This window comes from Coturnix japonica, chromosome 4 (assembly GCF_001577835.2).
Source record: "Coturnix japonica isolate 7356 chromosome 4, Coturnix japonica 2.1, whole genome shotgun sequence".
NCBI classification, from domain to species: Eukaryota; Metazoa; Chordata; class Aves; order Galliformes; family Phasianidae; genus Coturnix; species Coturnix japonica.
In genome coordinates this window covers 39,235,770-39,247,918 of record NC_029519.1, presented here as the reverse complement: position 1 = coordinate 39,247,918, position 12,149 = coordinate 39,235,770, and the positions used below count along the sequence as shown (strand labels likewise).

The following is a 12,149-nucleotide window of genomic DNA, read 5'->3' as shown; positions in this document are numbered from 1 at the left end:
TGAGATATTGCCCTGCTCTTCTGCCTTTTGCCCGTTGCGTCTGTCCAAACATCAAGATATTTTTGGGGTAGGGATTCTGTACTATATTCCCTGTACTGATGTGTACTCTGCTGTAACCTTGATAAAGATTGGTATAGAGAATGAAAAATGACTGTTACTTGGTACTGATGCATTCCCTCAAAGAATTTTTAGTGATGGTATTTGCTTTACTATTGCAACTAATCTTTTGTCACTGAATTCTAGAGCCATACTTTTTTTGTTTGCATTTACTAATTTACTAAATAGAGCATCGAAAAAACAAGATAAGACAATATAGTACAATATAATTAGAATGGGGATTGATCAAATCAGGTATAGTGAAAAAGAGATTACCTGAAAAAAGAAGGCCTTACGCTAATGTACGTCATGTTTTTCCCACAGCTATTACTTTAATCTCTATCTTGGTGTCAGGTTTGTACATGGGTATTGATTTTTTATTATTTATTAATTTATTTAATAATTAATTAGCTACCTGTTTTGTCTGTGAAGGAAAATGCTCTCTGGGGTTCAAAAAGTGTGTAACTCATGTACTTTCAAGATTATATAGCAGTGAAATCTTGATTTTACGGAGAAGGAAAACGTCAAACAAGAGGCAGGGAAATATGTAAGCAGGCTGGTTCCTGTAGCCAAATATAACTGTGTTCTTTCGAAGGGTGTTAGATGCAGGTAAGAGGTAAAAAGCAAGTTCTTCAGACTTCTACCCTGCTGAGATCATGAAATGTCCTAAAAGGAAAGAATAAAACCAACCAACCGACCAACCAAAACAAAACCAAACAAAAAACAAGTTCCAAATTCTACAGATCTGAGAGGTCAAAACATACTTTCTTTGTAGGAAGAAAATTAAGCAGGAATGTTTCATAGACTAAGGAAAGACCCTGCACTATCTTGCATATGCCTGTAATTGAAACCTCCCGAGGCAAATTGAGGGAGCTTCCCTATTTCAATTTGAATAAGCCTTGACAGGGCCCCATTGGATTCAGGCTATTCGGGTCAGGGAAGTGTGAAATGCAATTAGACAGCCACTTAAAGATGACCTCCTCACTTTGACAACATTATCTGGGAACTTGGTGTGAAATTAAAAAAAGAAAAACAAAACAATAACAAAGATGGTGGATTCTTTAACTAATATGTAATTATGTAGCATGAATATTTATTTGATTTTTTTTTACTCCCAGGAAAGTCATTGTACTTACAGTGAGTGTGACGTGCAAGAGATTTTAACAGCTATTCCAGAACTTTGGTTCTGTAACTTTTTTAGAGAGAAAAGGGAATAAAAATTGGAGTTTAATGAGTGTGCACAATCTCTCTTAAGAGTAGTTTGTCTACTTTTTTGTACTTCTGACAAGCCAAGTAAAATGCCAAGTGAAAATGTAAGACTCTAGTATCATAGTGGAATGCTACCAAATATTTTGTGTCAAGAAAACAGGGCCTTCATGGTCCCATTTCATCACATAATCTTCATCTGTGAGGTTTTCTGGTTTATGGATTTAAAAGGTCAGGAAGTCATAAGAACACTGCTCAGATACCCTCCATTTTTAGGATTCTTATCTATCTACCTGGTCAGATATTATTTTTGTGACGTTCAGATTATATTTTTCAACTGTAATCATACTCGCTTAAAAGTAGCAGTGGTCTAATTGTCTGAGATGGCAAAATGGTTAGGATTTCCAGTCACATTCTTTGAATTTTGACAAGAATTTTACTGTGGGGGAAGAAAAAACAAATAAACAAAAGGTAAGGCATTCAGTTAATCTGAATGGAGGTTATGGAAATTTGACATCATCATCATCTGTCATTTGATCTGGTAATCCCAGACCTGGATACTACTCATGGTGCCAGCTTTTGGATTAATTTACTTTGATTTCTTTTCCCTGTGTACTAAGTGATGACCAGTACGTGCTTGAGAGTAACACAATCACCAACAAACATAGCCCTGTAATTTGTAAAGTTTGAATGTGAATCTGATTAGGTCTGTTGGTGCTTAACTCCATGTTACTTCTCTTACAGGTCCATTATCTCATGGTCTTGTCTGCCAACTGGGCCTATGTGAAAGATGCCTGCAGAATGCAAAAATATGAGGATATTAAGTCAAAGGAGGAGCAAGAGCTTCATGACATTCATTCTACTCGCTCTAAAGAGCGGCTTAATGCTTACACATAAAAAAAACCTTGTTTTACTTTCTAACACGTGAATGCTTTGTCGTTTAACTAAAGGCCATCCAACCATTTCAAAAACAATTGAAAGTGCTTCTCACAAAAGATAGTTTGGGTGACTTACCTATCACCCATGTGCAATTCTTGGTTGTCTAGCAGTTGGTTTCTAAATTAGTTCTTACTTTGTGTGATAGTTCTTTACCACAGAGCTCCTAAATACCCTTCCTGAATACTTTTAAGCTAATTAGTTCCACTAAATGAAGGATACTAAACTATTGTCAAATACAAATATGTGTTTGATTTTTTTAATCACTTTGTATGTGTTATGCATAACACCTTTTGCATTGTTTCTTATATGTTTTTGAAAAAAGGTAGCTTTTTATACTTTTTAGTTTTGAGTTCAATAACTACTTTAACTACAGGTATACTTCAAAGGGACCATTGTACATGATGTACAATATATAGAGAAAACAATGATGACTTTCCTTTATATTTGGAAATCTTGCCAGACGGACCCTCATCAACTTGAATGAAGGTCCTAAGAACGTTTTAAATGATCAAAGGTGCAATTTCTAAATTTGTAATAGTGGGTAAAAATTAAAAAAAAAAATTAAAAAATAATAAAAATTTAAAAAAAAAGGGAAAAAAAAGAAAAAAGGAAAAAAAAAAAGAAAAAAGTGCTTCTTATCTTTGTTAACATTGTATTCTTATTGATGTTTTTAAAGAATATTCTCTTGTTCCAAGTTCCATGGGTGATAATTCCTGTTTGTATTGTGAGCATGCCGACCGTGGTGCTAACAATGCATGGACACTTGCCTTTTGAAGGAGTTCAATACCACGGTTACCTGTTAAAGAGTTATGGTATATAGACAACTGTTACTTAAGTGATATAGTTATCCATAGTTTTTTACAGAATGATCTCTCTTTAATTCAATGATGGTTATGCTAAATTGGAGTTGTTCATGTGATGATGTGAGAAATTACTGCTTAGCTACATTTATGAAAGTAATATATCAAAAATACAGTGATCGTAGGAATCAGAAGTCTTTTTACCTGCTTTAAAAATTTAAATGGATTGCACCTGTCTGAGCTGTACAAGATATATTAAAGGAGACTTCCATAAATGTTGTAGCTTGGCTTCTAGCTTTCCTACGCATATTGGTTTACCTTTATTATGTTAAAGTTAGGTGAAAGACCACTACAGAGCTTATTATTTGAAAGTGTAGTAATATATTTGAACGTTTATTTTGATAGGAAAATTTTATCAGATAAGTCATCTTAATTTGAAAAAATTTCCAGTGTCAAAAACAAAACCAACCAACCAGCCAAACAAAAAACCCTACTTAAACTAAGTCAGTATTATCAGACCAAATTTGGTGGATTTTCTTTTTTTAATAATTTTTTTTTTTTGCCTATTTCTAATGCTACAAGAATGCTGTAAAGTGTCTTTTAAAGTGATGTAGCCTGACAAGACATTTTTGTCAGTGTTAAAAACTTAGGTAGTTTGTGCACTTATTGGACCATTGTGAATTCTCTCTCAGTGTAAGTGCATTTCTAATAAAACTTCTTGAGTAAAACTCTTTGTACTATTACTAGTCATGCATCATCAGTAATTTCTAACAATTCTTGTAGTACGTAGAGGGTATTACTATAGTTATTTGTGTGGCATGATAATGCATTAAGTAGTATTAGTTGATTGATTATTTTTCTTTGGCTTGTTTTTGGGGATTTTTGGTGATGGTTTTGATTTGGGGTTTTGGTTTAATTTTTGGTTTTTTTCTTTTTCTTTTTATATATTTTTTTTCTTTTTTTTTTTTTTTAAATTTTTTTTTTTTTTTTTTTACACTTGTCCTACAAGGTCAACAGTTTTCTCATAATGTGCAGTACCAGTATTGCAGTTCTGCAAAAAGTATTAGGAACCTCTTTTGGATTCTATATTGTAGTGTTTCAGTTTTGTGTCTTAAAACGTTTGTGCTGATTTTTAAAACTCATGTAATGATGTTAATGCTTTTGGCTCTTCTCTGGTATTAGAGTTTGTATTTTCACAAAGAATGCTTTGTAGCAGGCATTACGATTAATCTGTTTTGTACATAAATGTGCCAACAGCTTGATGGTGGCGTTTTTGAAATGTAGAACAAAGTGCTTGCAAAAATGTAATAAACACACTTGTGTACTTTGTGTACTTATTAATTGTTCACACTGTGTAGTTTTTTTCTTTGCCTATACTCAACCAAGTCATTCACCCCAGAAACAGAAGAGTCCTATTCATTCAGTTGCCATTGCTGTTGGAGCAATGCTTACAGTCATGTGTATTTTTTTTTGTGCAGCCAGGGAGATAAATCCTTTAGCATAAAGTATGAGAAGAAAAACCAAAATTAGATAAGATGGAGGTGTTATATAAATTGTAGATCATGTCTCTGTCAAATATGTGATTAAAAAAAAATTTCTATTGCAGTGAATAGTGACAAAATCTAAAACAAAGAGTAGCATTTTCATCCTCTGTCATGACTCTGAGTTCCCTCTAGACTGTACCTCTCACAAATCACACATGGGTAAAAATAAAATAAGCAGCTTTCCTGTGACATGAGATTTAATTATGGGTAGTACAAGTACTGCATTAAAACTTACTATTGCTGCCAGTATGCACGTTATTTCAGATCCTTGCCTTAAACAACATTTACTATCAGAAATGATATATCCTAAGAATAAGAGAGTAAAAGATTTTAAAAACAGAATTCATAGCCTGGGAAAATCAAGGTACCGTGGACATACTTGCTATGATTTTTAACTGTAAGTCATGAGAAGAGCTACACAAGATTGCTGTTACTTTGGTCTCATTTGGAACAGTTTGCCAGAAGCTGTGCTGGTATCAGCTTGAAGAGTGCTGAAGACACGGATAACTGAATATTACGGTAGCTCTTGCTTTAAAACTATGATAATACATTACTTATGTGCATGTAATGTAATTTCAATTGCTAATACAAATCTATTGATATGTCAATTAGCATGATATTGCTAAGGAAAAATAGTTATAATATCAATCCAAAATGTATTTGCTTCTCATTTGCCTAACTGTTATATAGTACTTTGTGTGCAGTTGATGAGAACACATGCCATAATGACAAGTGATTTTCCATCAGCAGCACAAGCCAAGGGAGCAGCAGAGCTTCTCAAAGCACAGCACATCAGCCCTAAATGATTCACTTCAAATTCTGCATATATTTAGTATATATCAGTTTATATACCTAAGCTGATTTATATTGAGGTAGGTTGCATGGATCTTCATTTTTACACACGCTGCTGTGCTTAGTCAAACTGTGACTGCTGTGCTTTTCAGAAGCAAGACTGTAGGTAAATATTTGGTGCAAGATTTTTACTTGCTTACTTATTTGTTTATTGCTGCAGGAAAGGCTGTAGTTCAATGAAGAGTAGTTTGAAAGCTCCCAGCCCTTTATCCTCAGTTTTTCCTTTTCTTCAGTTTGCTCTTACCCATCAGTGGTACTAAAAGCATGTTAGAAAACAAATATAAAACCTCTATGAGAAACAAGATTTTCCTACCTGTTTGCCCTTATTCCTACCCATTCTTTTATTTATTTACTTACTTATTGTGCAAGATATAAAGTGTCTTAGCAGGGATCCTATTGATGTCTCTGTTTTCAGCGCAGACAAGCCAAATCAGCATGATTTGGCAAAATGCATTGCAGATGTGGGGATGAACATCTGAAGCAGGAGTGGACGAAAAGAGAAAGTTTAAAACCAGTCTTACTCCTGATGTCAATTTATCATGTAGTTTCGCTGTAAAGTTGACCAGATGAGGCACTGAAATTATTTGCTAAGTTCATGTTAGGAGAACAAGAGAAATGTCAAAAACTGCAAAATGAAAAACAGCTCTCAAGTGTTATTTCTCCGATTTTCTTACACTACTAAGGTAGACAAATTAATCCCTTTAATTGGCGGATCTTAAGGGATAATAACTTCACCACCTGTAGATCAGAATTATCTGTTGATCCATGGCTGCAATGAACCTATAGTTGGCAGCATAAATTTTAGAGCAGAACTCCTCTGTACCATACTTACCATAATAATCAGTAACAGAATATTATATATGTCTTTCCACAGTTAAGTTCTATTGTATTTTACTAATTAGTAACTTCCTCATTTCCACAACTGATGGTTTAGCTGATTTTCTGAAGAACACATATTCAGTTCAACTGAGCTATAAAAGAGCAGATGATAACGCATTTCATCCTAAGATAGGAAGGATACTCTTTAAACAAGTTCTCTTATAAATATTAGCAGCATTTTATTTCCATTGAGTTGCACCAAATGCTGCAAACAGATCCTATTAAGGCTGCATTTATGTCTCCTGGTGATATCCCTTTTCAGCACCACTGACATTTTGGGTCGATGTCTGTTGAGAAGAACAGCATCCAATATATTTAGCAGCTTTTTCTGTCCCACATTAATTTTTTCTGACTTGTATTCTTTGCAAAGGAGGAACTCCAGCCATTTTTGAATGTTGAAGTTTTCAACTATAGTTTTTTGTTCTTTCAGATATCTACAGAGGATTCTAACACTTCAGAGACTTGTTCCAGCAATAAGCAGTTATTAGCAACAATGGCAACAGGTAAGTGATACATGCGGGTATGATGATTACTTGGTTAGTAGTGGATCTTTTTGATACCGGTAGACAGATCATCAGAACTTGGTAGCTATTTTGCAGAGAGAAATCTGTTCTAAGAAAAAGGTTCTGCCCAAATGGTACAATCTGTCATGGACTTCTTCCCCTCATGTCATGCTGAGTCTGCCCAGATATATGTGAAATCCAGGGAAGATGATCTTGGTTCCTCTTTGAACTGGTATTCCTGAATTGCCTGCTATTTTTTGGTGTTGCTGAACTTTCCCTGTCTGGAAGCAATGGCTTGGGATGAGTGAGGCCATGTCAAACTAAAGCTCTTTTTACAGCAGCTGTTACGGGTTTAGCAATAACACAGCAACAACTGAAATTTTGGCACTAAATCCCAGTCATGATACAAAATAGATGACTTGAAGAAATAAGTTTGGGCACCCTTGGACTTGTGAGAGTTTCCTACAAGGTACAAAATGCAAATGCTATCTAGAAAACCCGAATTTTGTGCAGTTCCAAAGCATATTTCACCTTAGAGGAATTCAAGAGGAACAGATGGCTGAGAGAAACCTGTAGCTACAAGTTCGCTTTAATTGTCGCAGCAGGACCAAGTAGCTGGTGGTGTGGCCATGTGCTCTCGCTTTGACTTCCCAGCAAGAGTAGCATGATGGCGTGGCAGATGTGTTGCATGTGCAGCAGCATGGAACAGTCAGGTAGAGCTCATGTCATTTATGGCTGCTTGGTGGATGATGCAGAAGAGGATGGACTCCAGCTGCACAGACAGAAGCTTGAGCCCCTCCATAGCAAGGCTGCATTTCACTCACAAAAACAAAGTCCCAATTTCAGTGTCAGCAGTCTGGAAAATCCAGCGCTTGTATCATTTGCTGAAAAACAAAGGAAAAGAAAATGTTAGAAATTTTGCAATGTAGTAGTTAAAGTTAATTGATTACATTTTCGTATTAGCTATATGAACAAAATACAGATATAGTCTGATAAAACATGGACTTGTTTGTTACTTTTTTTTTTGTTTCTTGTTTGCAATTAACCTGCACGCAGTTAACAGACATTGTACCATATGGACTGGGCAGACTGTTGTGGTATTCTGATATCCTGTAGGACTGTCAGCCCATAATTTTTATTCAGTTGTTTCTTGTAGAAACCCTGGTTAAAAAAAAATAAAGTACAATGAATGAGTATCTGAATAAAGTAAATACACTTGAGAAGACACAGCATGACTTTTACAAATGGAAATCTATTGAGAAAACTTCTGAAGGGTACCAGCAGCCGTATAGATACTGACAGTCCAGTTTATTTATGATTTATTTTTTTAAAGATTCATGTTGTTTCTGGCCAAAGGATTTTAAGCTTAATCAACCATAGGAAAACTCTTACATAGGTTAAAAAAACAAAACAAAAAAAACCCAAAAAACCACCAACAACAACACAACCAAAAGAAAAAGTGTTGGATAATACATTATAAGCATGACTGTACACCAGAGGTTGTTTTCGGACTTTAGGTTCTCTCAACCTCGTGCATGGTTAATCCTGCAGCTGCATGGACACACCCATCCCTTTCAGAAAGAATACTTGGTCATTTCCGTGGAGCTGGACTTCTCTGTCTTTTCCTATCTGAATTTATCTTGAATTTGGCATTAGTGATTCAGGGGAATGTGTCACTTTATGACCATGATAGTTCTCTTTTTCTCATTGGTATCTGCTGTACTGAACATGCATCCTCTTACGTTTTTATAGCAACTGCATTTGTGGAAAATATACTTCCTTGCTACATTAATGTTAGAGCCATCTTTAAGGGAAAGTAAGACATTCAATGATAAGGTGAAGTATTTTTCAGATTTAAAATGACATTTACTCTACCATAATCTCTTTGTAAAGATGATAAGATAGTCTATGAAAATAATAGCAGCTTTGGTTGTTCTTAGTGGATTTATTTACTTCAGTTTGATTTCTTCTAATAGAAGGCTTCTGTATCTTTGTATCTTTGACTCCTCCAAACCACCTGTGTTGAGCATAACAGTACATAGGATTTCTCCCAGAATTTAATATGTCCATGAATAGGTTTTTTTGTCGTGCTAAATACTGTTCTTCCCCTTCCTGCATAGTCTCTGGAGGGCTATCCTGTGTGCTGAGCTTCATGCTTGCTTTCCCCTTACTTGTTTCCTAATAGTTCCTTCACCAACACATCACTGCCCCCAGGCAAACCACTGCTGTGCCCGCCTTCCATGTTCTCTCTGCAGCTCAGGTCTGCTCCAGCTGTGAGTGGCTGAGTGACACTGGGACTGATGTTACCCGACTGAGCAAACGTGAGGCTGTACCCAGTTAAGTCCCTGCCACAATTATTCATCATGCTTCTTCTACCACATTCTCATCCTGACTGCCCAAATTTGAGGAATATGCTGAGTACAGTGAAGGCAAGTACCAAGCAAACCTGAAGTTCCCTGGGAAGGCTACAAAGATGTTTACTAAAGAGAAAAACTTGAGCCCCCTAAAGAAACTTCTATTTTCCTTCAGTATTCAAAGGGTAAGAACATAGTAAAATTAGAAGAGGGGGAACCTGTATTCCTGCCGTGTCATGTTACCTTAGATGCTAGGTAACCTCTTCCCTAAGTTTTCCTGTATGCCATGGATAGCTTGTGGTCTCATGAATTCATCTCTTTAACTGGGTTAATTTCTTGAAGAAAAAAATCCATTTCTCTCCTTCACTGGTATATGGGCCAGACCTGTAGAACAGATATTTACGAATAGACATTCAGACAATTTGATTCTTCATGGTCCAGAATTAAATATTGTGTACAAATAATCAATTTTCTGTATTAAGAAAAAAAATTACAGTTAAATCTGTGTCCCAGATGAGTTGGTGGGAGGGGAAGACCTAAATTTGATGCCAGCATTTGTATAATACTGACATCTGGTGGAAAAGAATACTGAGAGCAGAAAGTTGTGCTTGGCTGATGATGATTGCTTGCAGAGTTTGACTCCAAATAATCACTTTCAGACAATTATTCCAATCTGTTCCTTTTCCAGGTTTGCATGTTATGAAAGTATTATGTGCCATAAATTAAGCATTTTGAAACAGTCTTTCATTATACATGTGCATATGTAGATGTATCCCCCAATTCTTAGTAATAATTGGTGAATTCAGAAGTGAATAATGGAGGAGTTTGGCAGCAAACTTAACTATTTCTGAATGTATTTTCTGCCACCTACTTTAAAATGGCATTCGTTAATAGTTATTATTGCAAGAAAATACTCACTCTGAATTTAAAAACAAAACAAAACAGCTTCTAATATATATGGGATGATTTTTGAACAGGCCGTATCTCTCACCTGTAGCCCCATGTGGTGCACTGATTATATGGAAGCATACAAAACCTACATAATCTCCAGTGTTTTGGCTGTGGCCTCTCAGCACAAGATGGAACACAGAGACAACCCTGCTGCTGCTTCTGACTCAGCCTCCAGCCTGGGCTCCTTGGCAAGAAGACACCACAAGGAAACCCATCTGTGGCTTCACAGCATCCCAGCCTGAGGAACAGTACGTACATGCACTGCATGTGTAGCACTGCTCTTAAAATCAGCACTTCCTCTTTCCAGGTAATGACAATGCAGATATGAATTTATGTGGAAGTTATCAATTAAGTTATCAATTAAAATGTAGGAAACTGATTAAATGATGAGAATATTATTAATGGAGATTATTTATAAAGGGTTGTTTATTAAGATGGTGGAGAACTTTTAACCCTTCATGATCCAGTGCCATCATAAAGCAGAAAGGTTATGCTGAGAAATAGACAGAACTCCAAAGATAAAATCCATTGCACAATTTTCATGCAAAGAGCACAGGGAAAAGGTGGTTTCCTGACAGCCATATGTGAAAAAGCAGAAAAACATAGGAGCATAAAGTAAGAGGCCAAAAGGTTGAAGTTTAGGCACTGCATTAGAGGAAAGAAATTCCATCTGAAACAGAGCAGGAGAACTGCAGAAAGAACTTAGGTTTATACAGCTGAAGCAGGAGAAGTAGCTTGAAATAGTACTCAGTGGATCTGGGATGAGTCAGGAGACCTACCTGGGTTCTTGAGCCCCATATTTTTCTTCCTAAGTCTGTTGAGACATAGGCCTCTTGGCAAATCTTTTCTCTTAAAAGCAATTCAAAACTGGCTGCAGAAGGCAACCTTCTATGAGCAGGATAAGCACCAAAATAAGGGACTGAGCAAATTAAAAGGCAAAATATCTCCAGTTAAATTTCTAGCTAAAGTAGAAACGTTGGCAGAATTTTAAAGAGCGCTAGTTGCCAAAGCCTGACTTCACTATCATAAAAAATGTGTTAAATATCTTCCTGTTCTGCCCTTGATGTTAATTCTGGCAGCATCTGCACTCTGGGGAGAGGCCTGGAGCTCAGCTTAAATGCAGGTAAAGAGACTGTCAATGCTCAGTTTTAAAATATACTTATCAAGCATTTTATTTGGCTCATTACACTATCCGTTAATACTTCTGACAGTGACAGAGTCTCCTTAGCTGTCACATAACCAGATGTACCTTTGCATATGCTGCTGATATTTTGCTGATTTGTTTAGGCCTGTGTCAGAACTGGTCTTGGAAGAGGAGCTGGTGGACAGCACTGTCATGCACTGGTGGAGGGAAAGAACTGTGTGGATGTGTAAAGCAACTGATGGAAAAAGGGGTGAAGGGTATAGCTAGCATGGTAAAGAGGATGTGGGGAGGCAAGACAAAATGAAGAGTGACAGGGTGAAAAAACTAAGGGCCTTAAGGGGATGGTGATGAATCAGAAGTTGATGCAATGTAGCAGGGAGCCATGTGAGTGAACACAGAGCAGGGACAGGTCATGTCCAGAATAAGGGACAGAGTGCAAACCCAGCCACAGGGGTGCTAATGGCCATCTGATAAGAGGCTGGAGGGCAGGTGTGAGTGAGTGGGAAAGAGTGGGAGAGACTGATGTGAACAGAGGTTTGGACAAGACGCGTGGAACTGTTTAGCATTCTTTGCAGATCTCAGGTGTGAGTCCAGAAAGACAGGACCAGTAAACAATTTACAAAAGCAGTGGGCTTACTGTACCTCTCCTGCCCACCACACACACCCAGTAGAAATTATGTGGTCAGTGACTGACGGCAATATTATCTCAATGTAATTTGCCTACAGCCTCTCACATTGGCTAGTCTCAGCTCCTACCTTCCTTCTTTCTGTCTGTTGCTTCTTTCTTCCTAAAAAAATTATGCCTTTATTTTTTTTTTGTCCTATGTCTGTCTGGCAATAAGCACAGAAGGGTGCTGCATGATAGCAAGCAAAATTATGAA

At 36.7% G+C, this 12,149-nt stretch overlaps 1 protein-coding gene across 2 annotated transcripts in view; it reads left to right on the top strand.

Moving 5' to 3' along the window:
• GPM6A (glycoprotein M6A) overlaps nucleotides 1–4,382 on the top strand; it is a 119,668-nt gene extending 115,286 nt beyond the window's left edge. For both annotated transcript variants that reach the window (XM_015861784.2, XM_015861783.2), the window contains exon 7: nucleotides 2,047–4,382. In XM_015861784.2, the coding sequence (XP_015717270.1) occupies nucleotides 2,047–2,199 (153 nt within the window). In that variant the 3' untranslated portion in view covers nucleotides 2,200–4,382. The remainder of the gene's footprint in view (nucleotides 1–2,046) is intronic.
• The last annotated feature ends 7,767 nt before the right edge of the window (nucleotides 4,383–12,149 follow it).